The 23,792-nt window shown below is 37.0% G+C and overlaps 1 protein-coding gene across 1 annotated transcript in view; it reads right to left on the bottom strand.

The window, feature by feature from the left end:
* FAM83B (family with sequence similarity 83, member B) overlaps positions 1-23,792 on the bottom strand; it is a 44,259-nt gene that overhangs the window by 7,522 nt on the left and 12,945 nt on the right. Inside the window, exon 2 of the mRNA XM_010155595.1 lies at positions 4,394-4,558. Within this exon, the coding sequence (XP_010153897.1) occupies positions 4,394-4,558 (165 nt within the window). The remainder of the gene's footprint in view (positions 1-4,393; positions 4,559-23,792) is intronic.

Genomic DNA, 23,792 nt, shown 5'->3' with positions numbered 1-23,792 from the left:
TTGCAAGCCCAATATGGTATGAAATGCTGGGCTTCACTTTCCTACTTGGTTTCATCCTCAGGCTACAGGACTCTTCTGCTAACAGTAGCATGTCATTGATAACTGCAGAAGTGTTATGCACCACTATGGATACAGCAATAATGCCTTTATGAATCCTGAGAGGAAAATCATGGGGAAACCAGAAACCACACATCATGAAGGATCCCAGCTAACCCAGCAGGACACACAAAAGTATGTAAGGCTGGCTCTAGTGAGTCAAATAGAAAGTCTGTCTGGTCCTGTAACCTGTTTTTGTCAGTGAGTGCTAGTGGATGCATATAGAAGAATAATTTAATCAAGGACTTGATGTTTCAGGGGTGTTTTTCAAGCCAGGCACAGGATCTTCTCCTTTCTCCAAGAGCAGGGTGTAGGACACTCAGGGACAGTTAAAGCATCCAGTGGCTGCAGTTTAAGGATGGCCATCAGGGCTATGAAGTTAAATGACACCCAAATAATGAACAGGAAACAAGCTCTAACCTCTTTTTATGTATGACTGCACTACTATCTTCCCAGACAGAGCCACATACGCATGATATAAAATTTTGAAGTATAATTCAACATTACACATTTATTTTCATCAGTAAAACCCCTCCAATGCAATCGATAAGTACAGTGAATATACTGGTCTCAAACATTTCATTTCAGCACTTTGTATTTGTAGAGTTTGTTTTTATCGGTGTTCAATTACTGACTCTGTACTTGCTGTCATAATAATGCACAAAGAAGAAAATGAATGTTTACCTAATACTTAGCACAGTTTTAAAGAAAAAAAAGTCACATTTATCACATTGTCCATCATTACCAATATTATTTGTTATCCTAGGCCTCCCTTCTTACTAAGAGACAGTAGTTGGTGTACAAATGCTAAATAATTTTCAAGTTTGCGTCTATTCTGACCTCAAATCTGATTCAATGATGGCTGAAGAGAAAATCTGAATGACTTCACTGGGGTATGGAGTCCCTTAGCACAGAAGCTTGCTCACAAATACAACATTGTGCTGTGCGCTTCTAATTAATAGCCAGATTTGACTTAGAATTGGAAGTACTGGAAATCTTTTTGATAACACTGGTGAAAAATAAGTCAGCAATCAAGTCTCATAAGCAGCTCCTACTACGCATTTAAGCAGGCATATCTGGGAGTAGACTTCACTAAAGGAAAGTAAAATCAATTCATTAGTGGTCTCTTTTCTCATTCCTGCAATTCATTAAAAATACTCAGAGGAGTATCAGGCAATAAACAGTTCCTGCCACATTGCTTTCAATATCCTCCTGTAGCAAGATTATTCTTTGCTATTTCCAGAGAAGTAAAAATAGTTTTCTGCAGAGCATGGAGCCTCTGCCACATGCCTCACCTCATATCAAACCAAACATGAAGATCTGGCATCAGCTGAGGAGCTTGATTGACTTCTTTGGCATTAAACAACACTGCCTACACTGGTTCATTGTTTCTAATCCAAAATTAAGTTACTGCACTGAGCATTTTGGTGGTTCTGGAGATTGTTGTCTTGGTGCTGTGTTTTGCAGCACAAATCCATTTCACAGCTTGCTGCAGCACCTGTCAGTAGCAGAAAAACAGCATCTCTTGAAAAAATTTAGCTATTATTTTTTGAAAAATCACCTCAAAAGAGTAAGAATTTGTAATAACTCTCCATCTTTCTATGCAAAGGAATTGCTGACCGAACAAGTCAGACTGGAGAAAAAGTTAATCAATAGAATCTTAGATGGAGAAGCAAAAAAAGAAGAGAAACACATTAATTAATGGGGAAAAATGTAGGATTGTCAGGAAACAGACAAATGAAAGAGGGGAAAGAGAAATAGGAAAGCATAGAAAAGGAATTGTTTATTTGTGTTGAGTTCCACTGATGATTCCACGTGAACATTATGTAGAAACCAACCCACAAAGGAAAGCCTGAAAAAGGTCCTAGCAAACCTTTGGTTTCATATTCTCTTATACAGGACCCACATCGTAATCACAGAATATATAGTAATTGCATTTTTTCAGTTATATCTTTCAATAAAGAGGGAAACATATCCTGATATAGAGTCAGATAACACATGAGAAAAACTGCCTGCATAGATATTTAATGCAGATTTGTGAATAAAATCCTCTTTTTTTTCCATACAGACTACTGAACTGTAAATCTGAATTAAAAAATAGTCTCACTCATCCCTGCACCACATTTTGTACTGATCCAAAAGAAGAGAAAAAGAGCTAGAGAAGGCATTGAGTCAGAAAAGCTTTACAGAAACTCCTCATCATGAGTGCACGGCAGGAGGGGCATCTGCCATACTCCTGCAAGACTGAACCAAATCATGCCACAGCTGCTGGTGCTACATCCTGAGGAAAAGAAACAGATCCATACATCTCCATCCTCTTCCTGCTTTCACTGAACAGACAGGGAGGACAAAAGCCAAGAGTACAAAAAGTTAAAGATTGTTTGTTTTTTGTGAACCTTGAGGCGATGGGGAAAAGAGAAAGGAAGAAAACATCTCCAAAGTACTGACTATTCTTTCATAATCACCAGCAGATTCTCTTCATCCTCAAGAGAGGCACAGGAGAATTACTGTGGGAGTAGTAAGCTTCTATTCCCAGAGCAACAGTCATTGGGAGTAGCACGTGGATGAGAAGAACATTAGTTTGAACAGCTTTATTACAAGGTAAACTGGACACTCAGCACACAACTCTCTTTGGCATATATTTTTCATTTTCTGATAAAACTTTAAGCATTCTAAGTCAACATTGAAGAATAAACATGCGTTTTATTTCTCCTATCGTTACAAAACAGAAACATACAATACATAATGTTACTGAAGAGGCCAAGTCCAAACCACTCCAATCCACACTAATCCATTCAAAATCCACTCTCATGTATGTACATTCATTCTTTCAACCACAGTATAAATGCCCATAGGTCTATAAAACCGTATTAAAACAGCAACCTCAGAACCACCCAAAAGAAGTTAAGCTTTCAAAACAGTTGTAGACACACATTGCCCAGAATTAATTTGAAAATGCATACCATGGTATTTTTTGAGGTATCACTAGAAATACATGCTCCTAATTTCTTTTATTTTGGAAGGATAAAATTCAGGCCAAAAAAGGACATACATCATTTTTGTCAACCTCTATGGCATAGTTAAGTAATCAGCAAATGGGGGTATCTCAAGTTCCAGAGTATGGAAATATTGAGAAATACTGACTTCATGAATGCAATCGACCAATGTTTACAGACCCACACCATATTTTTAATGTTTTCTTTCCAAAAGTTCCCATAGCGCTGTGCATTAGGCCACCAGGGGGCAATCCCACACACTCATACACAAGAAACAAGCATGGAAAGTGGGATGGGAATACTTTTAAGGACCTGAGTCAACACTTCATAGCAGAAACTGGTATAAAATACAGGTTTGTTCGAAAATTCTAACAAAAAAGCCTTTTTTATCCTCAAAAATACACCACAACTCTATCTCATTTTTGGACTGGGTTCTTACAATGTCTGCTGCTCAGAAAATCTTCCATAATATTTTTGCCAGGAGCAAGCACAGCCTAACTAGTTACAGAAACAAGGGATTGCAAATGCAACGATGGGGAAGTTCAGCCAAGGCGGTGCTCAGAGCTTTTCAAAGAAAGTCTGGCAATGTCCTTGGAACTTCTTCAGTGCTGCCTACAGAACAGTAAATCTAGAGTATTTATGAAGCATCGATGTCAGGTCAGTGCAGCTCGTGGTTTGTATTCTAATCCCTGTTAAATACTAGGGCGGCACAGGACATCTTGTGAAAAATGTAAACATTAGTCTGCTTGTTATCTTTGTTAGAGGATGAAATTATGTATTTCATGTATAAAGTAATTCCCTCTAAGACGTGATGCAGACAGACGTGGTAATATATAAATATATAAGAAAACAGTAATAAAAGAGAATCTTGGGCCTGTTAAAGTATTTTAATAGACAACAACTTTAAAGAAAAAAATCACAAAAGAAAGTATGCAATTTATAAATTTACATAACCTTTATGACTATTTGCAGGCTATTTTAAGAGAAAGCAAAAAGAAGCTAAGTTTTTCAAACGTAGTAATCCTAAATACATAATAATGGAAAATTATTTTATAAATAATACATGAAAAATTATCTAATTCTATCAAATACTCTTGTTCTGAGACATGAAAATGGTAACAATCTTTCTAAAGAGAAAAACATTTGTAGCGAGGTTCTGCTGAGAGCTTATCTATTTATACCTCTTAGTTAAGTTGAAAAAGCAGTATTTGACAATCCCGTTTTGCATAATAGTACCTTTTTAGTAGGTTGTGGAGGAATAAGTAGTGAATGTTTATGCACAGGAACACAGGAAGCCTTACCCTGAGCCTCTGAACTTGACAGCCTTGTTTCTCTGTCATTTTCAGAAAGTGACTGAAGTTGGACTCATCAAGCAGGAGATAGACTGCAATCCCTCTAGCAGATGCCTCTACAATTTCTCTAAAGATATCCACATCCGTAAACATATCCATAACGATGGCAATGACCTGAATAAAACAGAAAAGACACACATCATTGTATTGTATAAACATTTATTTAAAACTCTTCCCTGAAGCTTGCACTGGGCAGCTAGCACACTAGTATTTTTTACACATCAAGAAGTTCCAACATTTTCCATGTGATACTACTTAACCTGGAAGGCTTTTCAAGACCACTAGATCTTCTTTTTGAGAAGTCAGTTGGCTGGTTGTATGACATTTGTCACAAAAGTACCAAAGTCTGGCAAAAACCTGTGTCGTGTGCATAGCGACCGGTTATGTGAGGAAAAGGAAATCCAGTGGAAGAAAAGGGAAGGGAAAACAGCAATATGAATGCAGTGGAAAAAATTAAACCATCAAAATATAACTGCAGTGTGCATAAAGTAAATTTCAGGTAACCTTTTTGTACAAGGGGCTTTTTCATCTTTCATCATCCTCTCTACAGCTAATGACTCAAGAGATTGAAAGAGTCAATAAGCAGACACTGAAGTGGAGTTCCAGACTTCAGGATCCATACTGATTCAGCACTCTTACTGGGATGAAACAACTTCTGCTGGTGAGAGCTTGGTTCAAGAAGATTAGAACACTGAACACCAGCTACTGATGCCCTTCAATTTATGGGGATAAAGTAAGTATTTCTGATTGGCAAAAGTAATGTCCCACTAATGTTTTGGAGACAATAATACTATTTACATTATCATTAGCAATTTGGGAAGCACTAAAACAGAAATGTTAGAGAAAATAACAGAAGTACAGGTATCTCTGTAACTTTTAGAAATAATATTCTTATCCATTAGAGTCTTCAAGAAAAGTTCCAGTGAGTTGTCTCAGGTGCCAATTAATATCAAATAAAGCCATTCACAGGTATCAGAGCAGGTTTGACAGTGATCATGCTTTACCATTTTCACTAAACTTTAAACTACCTGCCCCTCAAATTTAATGGTGTAATTGTTAAGTTACCATCATTCATCTTATTCCAGAATGGAAACATTTATCTCACTCACAACATTTGGTGAACGATGTTGCACACACGCAGGTAAAAGTTATGTTTCCAGTCAGTCACCTTTGAACCTGCTTAGAACTGAAAGGCTCCCTTATGCCAAATGTACTTAAAACACTAGAAATATTAATGAGGGCTGACCTAGAAAAAATACAAAGTAAAATAACAATGCCATTAGTAAAGGCAAAAAGACAGCTTCCTAAGTAAGAAAAATGAAAGGAGTCGGCCTTATCATAACATGTCACCTGGCAATAAAAAGACTTTTGACATATCCACCAGTCAGAAAGGAACTGAATACCATGTAATAATTAAGCTATTTCAAAGATCTGAGGTAATATGCCCATGTACTACCACATTCATTTCATTGATTTTTTGAAAATAAAACCTAAATGTGATTTTTAACTGACAAATTCTATTTCTTCATCTAAATTTGAAAGGAAAGACTGGAAAGCACACAAGTTTATCTTGACTCTAAGGACCTCATCACTTTCAGACGGCACCTTCTGCATGGTCTTGTTTCTGAGATATACAACGTTAACTGTACATGGCAACCCTATTTATTCATCTGTCTTGTTTCACTTACGTCTGAGCAGAAATCTGCCAAGATTATCAAGTGTGTTCGGTAAAAAGACCAAAGAAGAAAGTCTGTTCTCAAATAGTTGTTTCATTACCTGTGTTCCCCTCCCTCTGAACTCCCTAATTTCTTCTTAACCTTTCCTTTTCTTCAGATCTTTTCAAAATAGGTGCTCATTAAATTCAGGGATCTATTTAAACTTAAGACACAAATCCTGAATGGACACATTAGCATACACTGACTTGAACACATGACATATTCTAAAACCATTCTAACATTTTCCTATGGCAGATATCTAAGATGCTAATTTGTTTGCAGCATCTGTGGTTGCATAGACTAATACACTGGTAATTTACAGAAAAAAACCCAAGAATGAGTAATAAAAACTAAAACCCAACACTGACTAGAATGGCCATATCTATCTTTATGAAGAGGGGAGGGAGAAATAATTTCATAAACAAGCAGGCCAATAAGCTGGTGGCATGAGAAGGATGCATGTGCAATACTATGCAGATATTCTGTAACTTGAGAATGAACTGGGAAACCCTCTTGGTCTTCACTAGTAGAATCGTTCTTAAACCATTTGCTTATTAATTTTGGAGTTACTTCTGCAAGGCATCAAAGTAGTCTTGCAAGAAAAAGTAGATTTTACTTCCAGAGTTGGAATAGGGATTACATTTTGGAAAGTAAAGCTTGTGCTAGTTGAAAAATCCTCACCGGATTTAAGGACTGCAAAGACACAGTCATGACCTGACAGCCTACTGGACATCCATTTTTGCATTCCCTGGAAACCAAAGACGACTCATTAGCCTACCTATTCACTCACTGAAACACTCAATTAATCCTGTACACATATAATTAGGCTCAATTGCTGGAGGAAGAAGCATGCCAATTTCGAGCAATTCATAAGTAAAAACTCATTTACAGTGATAAAGTCATTTATGTATACTGATTTCTATAAATCAGACCAGATGCTTGATCATAAACCATATATTTTGATGAAGAGTGGATTCTATAGAATATTCTAGCTTTTAAATGTATTAAACTTCCTTTTTTGGGGGGGAGGGATGGGGAGAAGGTACATTTCCTCATATGTCTGCCTACTTTGCAGCAGTGGAGAGTATTGAAATTAGGGAAATAAAAAGTCAATGTGGTATTCAGGGTCCCAAGTTTTGATTAATTAAAAACACCAAGACTAGAAAGTTACTTTAACCAAGGTATTTTATAATGTGTATCTAGCTTTAATTAGAGTTGTAACAAGACCTGCAGGATTAGTTACTTGCTGCATCACTTTGGAAGAAAAGATTTCACTACTGTGTTTTCACGTTTGTCTTTGAAATTGCAGAGCTAATTTGCACCCTCATACATATAGGAAGCTGCCACACATAACAGTGAAATCCAGCAAAGTAGAAAAACTGATAGAATTCAGTTGCAGAAAATAGGTCAGAAAATAGCCTATTCGACAAATTCTGTTTCTTTTGGGCATAACAACACTATCCTGTGTCAAGAAAATCCTCCAAGTCAGAACACTCCAGTGTCAGACACCAGGCTTCCTTATAAACTGCCATTTTCTAAGCATATTTGTTTTCTAAATGCAGAGGCCTTTTCAAAAGCAAGCTCCAATGCTTTTATAGGAAATAAAGTCATCCAACCATGCAGGGGAATTTGGATAAATGCAGCAGTTTACTGCTGGAAGCACCAGAATTCTTGGAGAACTTTCGAAACCTTGAGAAACTGATTATCACCCTGATCAAAAATGACCCTCAGTCTGGAATTATTAAGCACTGTACACTTCCAGGGAGGAAAAAATAGTTGGTGGAGCAGATACTTGCTGTGCCTAATATCAGATAACACTGATATTAGGCACAGCAAGAATGAACTACTACCACCTGATTCACTATGAGATAAAAGAGCACATGTCAGGGATCAGTGGAGTCAGTGCAGAGAACAATTTTTATGCTAGTCTTCTTCCCCAGAAATCAAATTTAAATAATCTTAGATTGTGGATACTAATATTTTCATCTTATCTACCTTTTTTTTTTTTTTTAAAGCAGTGAATGCTTTTTAAGGTTACAGTTTGGTTTCAATTACATCCTTACAGAAGAAGAAAATCTGCTTAAGTCAATAAGCACCAAATTACTCCTAATAAAGCCAATAGTTTTGTCAATTTAAATGAAGGCACCAGTAGAGCCACATTCTATTATTCTCACTGTATCTTGACAGAAGACTATGGTTTTCAATAGAAAAGTAAAGCTTCACAGATTAACATTTTAGAAACATTTAAGTATAGGCAGAAAAGTATAATTTTGTTGAACAGCACTATTTTTATGCAAATATTTTAAAACATTTTTTCGTTAAGCTGCGCTATTTTATTTAATTTGCACAGTAGCAAGTGAAGTAATAATCTAAAACTCATTATCTCTAAACTATCAGATCATTTCAACACAAAGTTCTTTTCATTCTTTACAAGTTTTTAATAATCTCCAAGTTCACAAAATACTAGCGACCAGACTCATGAAACAGACACACATATTTTGAAGGTTAAGATAAACAGCTGCAGGTGAAATTTCCTGCAAAACTATGCAGAATATTGCAAACCAGGAGCTTAAATACATGGTAACATGACACCACACTGAACATCATGAGCCTGTAAATGGAGGCTGATGCTCAGTTCTGTTGATCTATCAGGTTACAGGGCCAGTCGTTGCTCCCAGGAGTCACTGGTTTGGACCCATTCATATGCATTATATTTGCATATGAATGCAAATATATAACGCACCTTCAGAAACAAACTCCATTCAAAGCTTATATAATAAGAAGCTGCCAATCCCAACAGTAGAAATACTAAATATTTCCTGAGCATGTCCAGGGAGAGCCACCAAGATGTTCAGGGCTGGATGTGAAAGAGATGGGTTTGTCAGTCGAGGGCAAAGGTGGCTTCTGGAAATCTTACAGCAGTCCCCAGTGCTTTACAGGGAAAGTCGCAAGAGACAGTCTTCACTGTAGTGGCAGGACAAGAGACAATGGTCAAACCGAAACATGAGCAGTTCTGACTGGACAGAGAGAAAACCTTATTCCCACAAGGGCAGCCCAGCAGTAGAGCAGGTTTCACAGAGGTTGTCCAGTTTCCATTGGAGGTTTTCAGGACCCAATTGGATAAAGCCCTGAGTAATCTGGTCAGATCCTATTGCTAGCTCCGCTCTGAGCAGGAGGTTGGACTGCAGACTTCTTGAGGTCTCCTCCAACTGACCAAGTCCACAATTCAAAGACTCAGAGATCTCCACTTCCATCACTGTCAAAATCCAAGCAATTTTTGCCATGTTTGGTAGTAATTATAAACTTTGCTGTGAGGTCTAAAGAAAATGGAGATTATAAATAAAGAATTCAGACAAGTAAAGCAGTTTTTCTACTTCCATTTTTTGTAAGCAGAAAAATCAACGGATTTCCATCATTACAGCTCAGTTTTAGGACATCAAAATCAACACTTTTAATGGCTGTGTACTGAAAACAAGGCATAGATGTAATGAAAGGCCTTTACTACTAGAGCTCTGCTTGTGAACTACTCATAGTTTCATTATGCCAGTATCTTCACTCCTTTCGCAAACACTAATTATAATTATCTAAGAGACATCTTGCAGAGTGTGTCATTTAACACCTCCTTTTCTATAAATGGTAAAGAAGAGGAATTCTCTAATGCAACTGTTTCCTTAGGTCAGGCTTTACTAAAGAGACACCTACCATTGTATCAATAACCTTGTAGGGAATAATGCTAATGACCTACCCTACATTGCAAGAGTGTTGATTTCATGTAAGCTACTTTGGGCACGCTATGACAAAAATCCATATTGCTGTGCAGTGCTTTTGAATGCCACCACCCTTCCTCATCCCAAGACTGAAGAACTACATTTCAGATAGAAATTTTAATTCCATTTTCATTGACCTTTTCCCTGGTATTCCAGTCGAATTACTTTTCACAGATCTCTGTTTTGGAGAGAATCTCCTCGTGTCACAGACTTGGTGCCATCAGAATCTGGCCTTTTTCAGAGGTCAGGCAGGTCACGATGCTTGCAACAGTGCAGAAAGAAGACACAGTAATGCATACCTTGCTGTTAACAACAGTAGGCAGGCAGCAAATTGACTGGGTGGGTTTCAGACACCATAAAATAAAGGGAGACAAATATTGTGATAAATGGAGATAGCCTTTCCACTAGTAAGTTATATAATAGGACCCACAAATTATTGTGTTTTTTTAAAATTATGTTATGCTGTTGTTTCTGGTTGAGGGTCTAGATCCAGTTTATGCTTGCTGCAATTTGTATTAGCAGCATCCTAATAATTCATCCTACATCCATACTTTATGGCACTGTTACAAACACCAGGGTGCTTCTAAGACGATAGTTCATTAATTCTGTATTAATTTTCAAAATTAAACACAGTCCCGAAATGCTTTGCACAACACATCCTTCGATTGCAAAACATACTTTGCAACCATTATGACTTGCACCTGAGTATCTCAGGTCAACTTCAGGCTGACTGAACTGCTGAGTTCTCACATAGCAACTGTAGCACACCAGAAGTCTCGAGATTAAATGCCAGAGCCCTCCTCTATAAAGCGAGTTTAGATAAAATGATATAAATAGTAATCAAACATCTGAGTATGATCCATTCTCCTACAATTACTAGAGCAATGTAATGGAACAAATACTCAAGATGATTTACACTTATGCAACTTCCATGAGGTTAATGTCACTACTTGTAGTATATTATCACCAAAATTGGCTCCCTGAGATCATATTTAATTTATTTAACTTGGCTCTGCATTCAGAGAGCAATAAACCATAACTATACAGTGTACTTCGAAATGTTCTTCCATTATTGCATTCTTTAAAAGCAATTTAATTAACTACAGGGTGAAGTCTGGCACTTCACTATAACAGGCAGATAGACTACCTCAGAGGAAGCTCTCCTAACCCTGACTATCCTCTTTTCCTCATCCTGTTCCCAAAGAACATTTCCACAACCAATACTGAGAGCACCGTCTTAAAATGACACCTTCAGTGTTACCTCTTCAACTTCACACAACTGGGAATTTTATACGTATCTCACAAAACGTATGGGAGTGAGCTACATTCATTTTATAAATGTGATCTGTATCCATGGGTTTGGTAGTCGTTATTCTGGATGGAGGATTAGTAAGAACGAAGCTTGAGCAGAGTGATTTGGGAAACACCACCCCACTGCAGCTGGCAGCAGAGGTGATAATTCCTCTGCAGCTTTCCTTCCGCGCATGCAGAATCGAATTTCAGCATGTCACAGAGACAAGAGGAGGGAAGGGGATATTCTGGGGATTCTTCATGGGGACTTTCCAAGAAGTATTTATAAACCTAAACCTTGGAAGAAAGGATCTGCAAAGAAACAGCTGCTGCCCAGTGACTGGCACACCATAGACAAGTAAAGATTTACATAAATCTGCAAAGAACCACCATGCATAATTAAAGCAAGAAGCATTCACAATGATTAATTTTAACACTTTCCTTTCTGCTTGCAATGCTCCCATCAATAACTAAACTGCTTTTGGTATTTACCAAGCAAGCTCTATTCTGTCACTGAGAACAGAAGCGTGCAGAAGTCCTACACAGCACCACATAAGGCAGCAATAGAAAATCCTTGGCATGACGAAGGGAACGTGTTTGGGAGCTTACTCTGCCCTTTCTTCTTTTGCCATGGATGTTGTTGCTCTATTCCCAGTGCCATGTGGGCTGCAGCTGGTTGGGTAGCAGGATTTTAATATTTGTATTTAGCTCTTCAAAATGTTCTTACTCAGTCGTTATTTTGGGAAGCTGCCAACCTTTTCCCAAGGAAAGCAAACAGAAAGGAAATGCCAGGATTTTCTGACAGTCTACGACTCAGCTATACCAGAATGAAAATTCATGACAAAAATAAAAGGTACTTCTCTAGCCTCTGGCTTTCTCTATGATGAATTTCAAAGACTTGGTTCTTCAGAAATAATTTTTTATTTAAAAGAGTATTAGCAGCTTTAATATGTGGGTTCCTACCGGATCCCTTCATATTTAGGGAACGTTCAGGCTACTTGAATTAATATTATTACATTATACTTTTTATTTTAAATTTGTTTGTAAGTAGAACTCATTTATTCCTGTGTGCATTACTTAGTGACTGCCCAAAAAAAACCAATGAGCAACCATGAGATAAGCCTTAATTCTTTTTTTTTTTTAAAGTGCCAATAGTAATTAGAACTAAACTCTTACTAAATTTTACTTTTTGATCTGCTGTGCAGGATTTAAACCCTCATACGACAACCTCAGAGACCAGTCTCAGTTTTGAGACTTCCACCAAATAATTGGAGTACAGTAAGAGCAGTAGATGCTACTGGCTAGCTTCTACCTGGCCAACGGAAGTAGGAGTTGACTACTGTACAGTTAAGAACTCTTTCAACTCTTGAAACTACGAATGGCTGCTGTGCCTTGACATACACAACTAGGAACATGGGAAAAAGCCATCTTAAACTCTGGAGGGAAAAAAAATGCAAAGGGACAAAAATATTTTAAAAAATGTACTAAAATTCTTAATTCAAATTGCTCCTGCTTACAAATATTCTTTGTGCCAAGGTAAACTAGACTGGGTGCCAACACTTCTGAGGGCTCTTTCTGAGATTTCCTTCAAGAAATCTTTAATTAATTAATCAAAGAGTCAAAGTAAATGTCTGAGATTTCAGCTAATCTGGATAACAATTCTTTAAAAGATTCTGGGGTTTTTTGCCACCTTTAAGAGTACATTTTGGTGGGGTTTCTCAGACCAGAAATGGAATGAAGTTCCAAGTCAGTCTGCCTTTCCACCACTCCATTCAGTTCCTGTATAAACACATTGTCAACACTGAACCTCACTTCCTGAGAGTTTACATGTTTAAAAACACTAGACAATGTATAGAAACCTACAATATTAATGAACACTTACAGGCCATAGACTTTAAACTATAAACCCAAGCAACACTTCTTTAAAGTAGACAACTTTGTTGGCATTTGTTAATTAGACACCTGGAAACAATGAAAGATTCTTTTAGTCAAAAGCAAATTTATATGAAGAAGAGATGATTCAGACCCACTTTTCAAGACTGAGAAGAATAATTTTGCTTTTAAGTTTGCTTATGCAAGGGCTGTGCACTGTTTGTCATGTTTGAGACCTCAGTTGTAAATACATATTTCTGAAATGAAACAAAACGGGAAGAGCTTGATACCTAACAGTCATATTTCATAAATAAAACACATACATAAAATAGCCTGCACAGGGTTCAATGCTGCTGCTAATATATATATATATATCAGACAAAAAAAAATCCCATAAAACATAACAACATTGTTTGATTGTACAAAACTGCCTGAAATCCCTTGTTGTAACTTAGAGGCATGAATATGTACTACAGATATATTGAGCACATAAAAGAAGGATCAAAAAGAAGGGCAAGGACTAAAGACAGAGGTAGAAACAGTGCTTCTATAGTAGACCCTGGAAAATAATGGAGGTAGATGAAAAAAAGTGTTTCAAAAGCAGGAAACCCTTATTTTCTGTGTTCCTAAGCCCAGGAAGATTTTGGTGGATCCAAGTCAGCACACAAACCTGATGTTTTTCAGTTGCTTATGATTCAGAAAGGCAGATTTTTGAATGTTTATATGCAGTATGTTAACCATAGTCCACATGTATGGCCTATCAAACATTTCTAGTATGCGGAAAAATAAAAACGTACAGTTGCATAGGACTTGTAAGCCATGTACTGGTAAGTCCATGAAGGAAATCCATACCAGGGTGACCTTGCAGCAAATAACAGAACTTTATTAAAATATTATTATTTGCTAACATAAAAGACAAAGCATCCAAGAGAAAACAAATCCATTTTGGATGTGAGTGACCAATTAAAAATAAAAATATTCAATTGCCAGATTTCAAATTAGTGGAAGACTACAGACCAATGAGCATGACCTGATTATGCTTAATACTGAGAAACAAGCCCTAATTATATCATTAGTTGTTGGAGGTTAGTCCTTTCTAGACACTCAAAACTTCTTCTTCCAAAAGGCAGATTTCATAATCCTAAGAAACACTGCTATGCAAAGTGTCTCAGAGACAAATGTAGAAGAAAAAGAGGAATAAAACACTGGAAGTCCTTGCAGTGGACATCGTTAGATGTTCACAGAACCCCAAGTGAGACTAGAACCAATTCTGGTTAAAAACCTCCCCTAGTTCATGATATAGAAAAGGTAATGGGTAATGCTGAAGTAGAAAAAGCAGTCCTCAACAGAGGATCATGTTAATATTTGGAAAGAAGCGGGATGATTTCCTTGTCTTATAAGTGTAAGAAGGAAAATTACAGTCCATTACAACAGAGTAATATTTTTTAAAATAACTGCCATTAGCAGATGGGGACAGTTACACTTAAGACAGCGAAGGAAATCCCTTGCTCTGGTGTTGGTCATTAGTAATTAAACTTTGGGTATCAGGGAAATAGTGCTCATGTTCAATATTCCAAATCAGCTTGATGACCAAGTTGGTTGCTCAGCCTGACTTGGAAAACCAACACAAGAGTCAATGAATACAGAAATAAAGGCTAATTATATATTTAGGGAATGTAAGTGGGAAAAGACAAAAAAACTTTTCAAGTATTGCTTATTTCATCCTTTTTCAAGGTTACAGCTTTTATATTCAGCTTCATACATATAATTAAGAGTCAGTAATAGACACATGCGATATACACACTTCAGGACTGGTTAATGGCCAGATGTTTAAAACATTTGTCCTATGAAAACATTTTGATTGCATGTGAGTATTTCAATAAGATTGTAGAACTCAATGATATTAAAAATTTTCATACTGATATCACACAAGTGCAAGCAAAACCACTATAATTTGCAGATTATTATGGTCTACTTCTGTTAACCTCCTCTCTTCTCACACTGCCTTCCCCTTCCTTCTCCCTTCCTGCTGTCCTCCCTCCTTTCCTCCTCCAATTCCACTACCTTAATTCTTTCTTTCCCCTTTCCTGTCCCTCCCTCTTTCAAGAACTTCAAACTCAGTTAAATTTGAGATCAGGAAAATATCTGATTTTTGATACTGAATGTGGGCTTAAAACGGGTTTCTACATGCTTCATGCAAGCCTTAAAATACATTGATTTTTATTGCACATTTTATGACTGTATCATTATGATATTCAAAATAAAGCTTTTGCTTCCTGCTACAGATGCTATTTACTTCACTGCCACTAATTTCAAATTCTATAGATGTACCTAATTCTGTTTAAGGCGCTCAGTTCAAGCAGTAGTATGGTCAGAGTAAACCAGAAAAATACAGAATCCAGGCTGTTTAAAATTTATGGTCACAGGTCAGTGATAGGTCACTACGAAGGAAATCCAACAATCCCTCTGCATAAATAGAAGAGGATGAATAACAAGTTTCTTCAGGGTTTAACTTGCCAAATTCTCTATTCATTTTATACATGTCTTTAAAATTTTGTCAGTTCAGCTACATGACATACTAAAATGCATTTAAATGCATGTAAAAACCTGGACAAATACTTGTAATTACATATATCTTGCTAAAAAAAAGCAACAGCAATGATGTCAGATCACTATTCTGCAATATATGCTACAGACATAATGTCTGCCTGCATACGCCCATATGGAACATAATTACATTGAACACAAGGCAAACAGCCAAACCAGATGATTTTAACTGTTTATTTTTTTAAACATGATGTCACCTGAGCAGGAACCTTCCCTGATACACAGAAGCGGATAACACCACCTGCTTATCGAGCAGCTACAGTTAATGGTGCAACATGTTGCTAATGACTGCGTGCTAGCAGACTGCATTCCAATTTCACCTATTTTAAAGACAGGTTGTGAAACTAATTAATTAATTATTGTCTGCAAATCAAGTTGAGATCCTCAGGTGAAATCCATTACCCTAAAATGCTATCTTATTTATTACAGATTAGATGAAAAAGGAAAAAAATAATTGCATACTAGTCTGAAAGCATAAGCACAATGTCCTAAAGATAAGAAAAGATTAATCTAGTTAATAAGTAATTATGTGCAGCTTTTCAGGAAGAAAACAAATTCAAATTTTTCTGCACATTACCATATGGAACAACATGTCTGAAATAGCAGGGAAGCAATTAAAAAAACTGCTCAAACCTCCTGTGAAGCAGGCTGAAATGAAGCAGATAAGTAATTCTACAATTCTTGTAAACCCCAGTGGAGTGGATAGTGAATTGGAACTAAATGAGTAGTAAACAAAAAATGAATTCCTGGATCAAGCACTTAAAAAAAAAAAAAAAAAGAGTACAGCATTTAAAAAAAAGGAATTACAAGTAAAATTATTACTAGTTGAAAGAGTTATAATCACAGTAGCAATATTCCACTTTAAAATACTGTATTTGAAAAAGAAATTTCAATTTTCAAGCTTTTTAAAAGAAACCTGACAGTCCTCGTTGAAAGGTGAATCTTCCACAGATAGTGAGGCATGGATAAGAAGGAAAATTAATAGAAACAATTTAAAAAAAAATTAAAAGAAACTTTTCCTTCTGCCCAGAATTTGCTAAACTGATCTATTAGTCTCTGTGTGAGCTGAATTTTGAATAACCATCTCTGTCAGGCAACAAGAAGCCATACATCTTTAAATTGATCTTGGTGACACCTTTTTTTTTTTTTGTACATACAGTTAGCATCAAGGCCTCAACAAGGCCACTAGAGAAACATTAATTCACCATTTGCAATTTGATACTGCAATTATGCAAAATCACATGAAAGATTATTTGGTCTCTGCAATAAAGTCAGATCAAATAATCATAACGTTCTGTTTTCAGCATCTACTAGTCCTTCCATTTAAATGTAAAAGTAGTTTTAATATTTATGTAAAAGTTTAGTTTTAATATTTATTAGTTTTAACATGTATTTATTCTTACTATTTAATATTTATACATCTTTATTCAGTGTATTCACAGTATTTTTTAAAATCAGAGTCCTAGGCCACTTCCAGGATGAGCAGAGACAAGACCAGGCTGTAGGACAGGGTCCATCACTTCAGCCACAGACAAGCACTGTCATCCTACGCTCATGCTCTGCTCATTTTTCTCATACTCACAAGGATAAAGCAATGCACTCATTCATTACTGAATAAACTGAACAGTTATTCAAAAAAATGAGTTATCGGTGTGCAAGGAACTGAACCTTTATACTCAACTGAGCCACTGACCAACAAGGTTAAGTTATTGGGCTTTTATAAGAGAAACACACTATCACAAGCCTTCCATTGTACATCTTCATGTATGGGAGATCATTCCCCTTTCTACAAAATATTCCTCCTGATGTGCACTGCATGCCAATTCACACACACACCTATTTGGATAATGAGAGATCTAATCATGAAGTATGCTGAAAACCTGCAAGAAATGCAAAGCTCGGGCTAGGGCTTGGGGGTCTCTTCCAAAACATCACAGCAGGCACTTGGAAGTACCTGAAGGGTGCCTCCAGTACCTGAAGGGGCCTGCAAGGAAACCGGGAGGGGACTTTTTACAAGGGCCTGTAGTGACAGGACAAGGGGTAATGGGTTTAAATTGAAAGTGAGGAGCTTTAGATTACATATCAGGAAGAAGTTCTTCCCGGAGAGGGTGGTGAGGCACTGGAACAGGTTGCCCAGAGGATCTTTGGATGCCCCATCCCTGGAAGTGTTCAAGGCCAGGCTGGATGAGGCTTTGAGCAACCTGGTCAGGTGGAAGGTGTCCCTGCCCATGGCAGGGGGGTTGGAACTAGATGATCCTTAAGGTCCCCTCCAAGCCAAACCACTCTATGATTCTATGTAAGAATGGAGGAGGAAGAAAATCAGTCTCAGGGACACCTACTGCAGCTCTTCAGCAGCTTTCTTAGAGAGATTCATTGCCTGTTTGTGCCAGCGAGACCCTTGCAACCACAAAACATTTCCATGCTGAATAGATGTATACCTCAGGGTATATATGCTAGCAAATGTAAGGGGTAGAGAGGAAAACTCACTTGTTTTGCCATCAAAACCAGAACTTGTATAATTGGAAGGAAGGAAAGACAGAAACACCACTGACCAAACCACCCATGGAATTACATTAAGGCACATTCTGTTGGAAAATTTGCTCTTGAAAAATGTGCCAAGCATACTAATAGCTTAATATACTCCATAGCTTGAGCTGCTAAGGATGGAGATGAGAACCTGCAATACCACTGTGCAGAAGAGGTGAACATTTTATTCCAAGAATGCTTTGGAAAACAACTGCTTTTTGATGCAAACTAGAGCTTTTCAAATAAACATTTGTTCTTATGAAGTACCTCTCTGATCTCAGGAAAGATCTTCCCTTGAGTAAGTAATCTACCCACACCAAATTCATGCCAATAAGGCTCTCCGTACCAGGCTGCCATGCATCCTGTGCATGCATGCATTCCTAAAACCCATGCTTTCTGCAACGGTTTGTGTGCGTGCATGTACAGGATTACATGCGCATACATGCGCGTAGACTGAAAAAGAAATATTTGCCTCTTGTCTTTAGATAAAAAAATTTAAACCAGCATTGCCTTGATAATTGTCAAGTGTGGGGAAAAAAACACTCATTTTTTATCCTTTTTTCTTGCTCTCTTACAAATGTGTACATCTTCTGCTGTTCTTCAGAGTCTTTCCTTGTAATTCTGAACCTGTTCTCAGGTGTCGGAGCAATCTGCACTCACTACAGATAAAAGGTGCAGGTGTCAGGAAGGAATTTTTCAGAGTTTATCATTTTTGGTCAACTGTGACCAAATTGGTAATTAAAAGATACACCAGTCTCTTATCATCATAAAATATATAATATGCATCATCTTAATTGACGTGGGAACAATTTTTGCAATGAAACAAGAGCCAGGTATGCAACAGATCAGACTTTCATGTCATTTACATGAGTGACTGAGCATGCCCTGAAAACGCAACCTAAAGTACACACAGTTTGCGTGAACAACAACAAAGACATTTTCTCATTTCTCACAGCTGTTCAGAGGAACACAGTGAGAAAAACCAGCAGGACATGGGCAGATAATGGGGAGGCAAACACCTCTCTGCTTTGTATTTGGATATGACTGAAATGTTTCTCTTTGAATGCTCTAAAGCTAACAAACAATCTCATAGACCAGAACAAACAAACAAATAAAAAGTTTTAAACCATCAGAAGGACCTGAGAAGGTGGATTCCAGCTTAAGCACTTGAAACTGTGTCTACTACCCCTGGTACGTGAGTAACCCAAACTACAAAAATTTGTGTCTTCACAAATCACTCCGAGCTAATATTCACATTTATAGATGAGAAGTCCGTGTCTTAAGAGGAACTGTTATACAAGTCTCTCAAGTCATAGACTAATGCTTTTAATTACAAGAGTTTTATAACTAGAAAAACCAAAAAGGATACAAGCAATAGATTTTTCTTAAAGGATGTAAAGGTCTTTGAATGTACAAATGACTGGAACTAGAAAAGCATGTGAATCACTAAAAAAAAGCATTTTAGCTAGTTCTACAAGATATTAGCACAGAAATATATTTTTAATAGACCAATGTTATTTATGGTCTTCCAAATCATCCATGGCATAACCAAAAAAATTAAAACTTAATGAATTCTGCTACTTCTCTGTCATATAAGACTCAAAAAAATAACCAGAAAAAATGAGCATTTTTGAATTCCTCTTAAATTACTTACAAGAACACTTCAGTACATATGTAAAGCTTTTCATCTGTAAAGCACAACCTATTTCATAAATGTGGGAATAACATTATTGCATCTATTTTTGTCTGTGAAACTGCAAATATATAGGGTGTGTGCGTGTGTGTGTGAGACCGCAGTCCTGTGCAGGGACATCTGAGTCAGTCCCTTGCTAATTAGCTCTGTGACTGGAAACAGTCTAGTCACGCTAACGTTATGCTCTGACAAGGTGAAAACACCCTGCTCCTTGTGAATCTGCTCACTGCACGTTACCGTGCCATGTGAACAGGTCCTCAGAGGCTAATGGCCTGTGTTTACAGACGCTGAGCATCCCAAAGTCCCTCTCAAAGCAATCCCTGCAGCTACGTGGCAGCCCGAGCCTCACCTTGCCCTCCAGTACCGCATTTAAAATTCCTTGCACCTTCTCTTTTGGCTGACTGTCATGTTGAGTGATGAGATACACAAGCAGAAAGCTCAGGCAGGCTTGGCCTGGGCTTGCAAAATGGGTTTCTTCAAGCAAATTCTATCATTTGGAGAAAAGTCACTGTACAAAAAAATCCTCTGATCTCCTGAGCAAATATGAATTAGTTACCCAGAAATGCTGACTGTAAGACCAGCACCCAAGTGTTTTAAGGTCAGATTTACTCTCTGTATCAGGTCTTTCAAGATGCAACACTGTCAGTTGTGCAGGGAGTCAGAATTCATTATCATAACGGTCCCTCCAGGCATCAAAATTTGTGAATCTTCCCATTTTATCAACCTCTCTTGATTTTGCAGTCTGGAATTGGGAGGGCCCTGAAAATTGGTGAGAAACTACGAGTTCTTAAAGGATACAAACATTGATGACAGGTTCATGCTTACTCAGCTCTTTTTCAAAACAACTTCCAAGAAAATCAATTAGAAAATCATACCTGAAAAGGAAAGCAGTAACAGGGCCCATGGAGAGGACACGTGAGGAGAGTACAAGCAGCAACATATAGCCAAAAAGTACAGAAAACTGGTTTATACAAAAAAATGTATTGATTACAATATCAGAATCACGACTAGTCTTGGGGGGAGGAGGGGGCAGAGATTGTGTCTCTGTGAATGAGCTGAAAACTAAACCTTGCCACTGAGACTTTGAGGGGAATGAACCTGGAGCACAGAAGTCTCACTGGATGCAACTGCAGAATGCTCATTCCCTTCAAAATCCTAGGCACAAAGCACCCAAAAGCATGCCTGAAAACAACCAGGCAATCAAAAAGTGCAGATGGATGATTCCCTGAAACACTGAGGAACAGTTGACAAGTTTAAGCTGAGATTTTCTTGTTTTTTAGCAAATTTGAGAAAAGAAGGAAAAAGAGAGGATAGTTTATTAACATTAAAAACCTTCCTGGCCAACCTGCTGATATTCAAGAGACAACCACGTCTTTGAAATGAACTAAAATGACCTAAGTGAAATGCCATTCTCAATTTTCATAATATGTTAATTTAGTTAAACATGTAAATAATTACCATGAAAGATTTTTCACATGTATCATCTTCCTAAGTGTTTGGCATTTCAGCCTGTGTGGTGCAATATTGACTATGGCAGCTGCTGACAACAAGCTTTTCAATGAAATTCCACAGTGTGTGTTTGTGCCTTTATTTCTTTATATAAATAGTATGCAACCTGTTTATACAGATCGTTTGAAAATTATTTAATGTCACATTTTTCTAATTTATAGGTAAAAGATTTCCCCCAGTTGGGTTTATATACTTTATAGTCCTCAAACTGACCAAGCAGGACACTTTATGCTTTACTGTTTCAGGCTAAAAACCCATCCAGACCCATAGATAAACAATTTAAAAACAAAACCAGAGCAGATCAATGCTTTTTACTTACATTGTAATTTCTATGGACTTTATTCATAGCTGTTGAAAAATAGATACTCTATAATGTGAAAATATAATTCACTGTATTTTTACTGTAACTCAGCCCTACTGGATTTAGTCAATGGAAAACACTAATTCAAGAAAAAAATGGTGCATGTTACAATGCTTCCCGTATTTCTGAAATTCTCCTCATTAGAGAAGAATTAAAGCCTGGACAAAGGAATTTCTTGCATAATTTCCAAATTTCCAAACAGGGTAATATTTAGTGTAATTATCAGTAAAATCTCCACTCTTAGGTCAGAAACGCCTCCAATAGACATCAACAAGATTTTTTTTTGTACTCTGTGCTGTATCAGGGCTTTTTTACCTCCACTTTGTGACACATTCTGCCAAGACTGATCAAAAAGTCTGTCCAAATGTGGATATACTGATCCAAGGAAAAACGATGCTTAACCTATGTATTTTTCTTTTTGCATGCATTATAGCATGAAACCCCTTACAAACTGTATGAAAACAAGCAGCTTTGAGCAAGTTCCATTTGGATTTTTAAAACTAGAAACAATATGTGAACATCAGGGTAAACTGAAATGCAGCCACCAATGTTACCTTCTTTAACACAAGACAGATTTTTGTAGTTGGAATGAAAATACCACAATTTTTTGTTTCTCATTGAGTATACTATTTTCATAACTGATAATGCTATAAAACTGCGCTGCTAGAACATTTCAGTCAATGTATTCTGCTGGAAAACCCTCAAAATCTTTAAACACCTAGCTTTTTGTGTTCTTTTTAAACTAATTACGTTCTGTGGAAAAAAGTCTGTCAAAGATCATCTTCTAATGATTTCAGATACACTACTCAGCTTGGTAACTTCAATGCCTGCACTCAAGTATAATTATTACATATTTCAGAAATTAGATCTTTTCCCTTTTCTAAATATTTGTAATTTTTGTTACACACTGTACTCTACTACCTTAAAAATAGACAGTTGGGTTATGTATTAGAGAGCAGCATTAAACTGAAATGCTTTCTTCTTCTACTTTATATTTCAAGAGGCACACCTTTGTATAATTAAATGTAGCGAGTCACCTCCTCAGACAGTATAAGCAATAGCTCTCAATAGAATTTAGCGGATTATGAAAATCTGATCCCTAGGATCTTTTGAAACAGCACTAATAAAATTCAGAATAAGTATGTCTATCTGTATACACACAATTTTGTATCACCATAGTGTCATAATTGTCCATGTAACTATGTCTCAAGGTGTTTGTGGTTGTTGGTTTGGGGTTTTTATTTTTTAATTTAATAATATGCAGCATTTAAAAAACAAAATCCATAAACCATTTTGGACAGTTCTACCATAATCACTGATTTCCAGATGTTCACTTTTTACTTTTTTTCTTTCGTTTTGTTTGCTTGCATTCCAGCATGCATGAAAAAGTTCACGAGTGCTTTTAAAATATATTTTGCAATCATTTCAAAAGCCTTAGAGTACAAATTGAGAAACTTCTCTATAGAATTTTTCTTGCACTGTATATGAGCTCACTAAGCATGTGTAAGGTGGCAGAAGATAATGAAGCCTCTATCCCCATTACAAACTCTTAAGGTTTGCTAGTGGAGGGTTCAATCGTTCTGGTTGAGGCTGTTCATACAAAGTTAGAGAAAAAAAAGGTCTTCTTTAATAGTCATTCTATATCCGCAAAGCTATTCTTACTCTTTATGCTCCAACATGATAAATTGGTCTTGCTCCTGAACTTCTTTTGCTCCTGAACTTCTTTTTAAGGGACCAGCCTGTGTTCTGTAACATTAATATGCGTGTCCATTCTTTAGGTTAGACTGCTGTGGGACCTGGGCCTGCGCATGCACGCTGGGATCAGTAAAGGAGAACTGAGTAGTGGAATAGTATCTGGGGAAGGGAAAACCTTCCACCATTTTCAATGCCTTGTCTGCATTTCAGATATTCAGTTATTCAACACAGATTTTATTTAGAACAAAAAAAATTACAGCAGTCTGCTTGGACACACATTATTCCTGTTTTAGTTGCTCACAGTAGATGCAAT

The sequence above is a fragment of the Eurypyga helias genome, unplaced genomic scaffold (assembly GCF_000690775.1).
Source record: "Eurypyga helias isolate BGI_N326 unplaced genomic scaffold, ASM69077v1 scaffold3727, whole genome shotgun sequence".
Classification (NCBI taxonomy): Eukaryota; Metazoa; Chordata; class Aves; order Eurypygiformes; family Eurypygidae; genus Eurypyga; species Eurypyga helias.
This window is presented reverse-complemented; position numbering and strand designations above follow the sequence as displayed.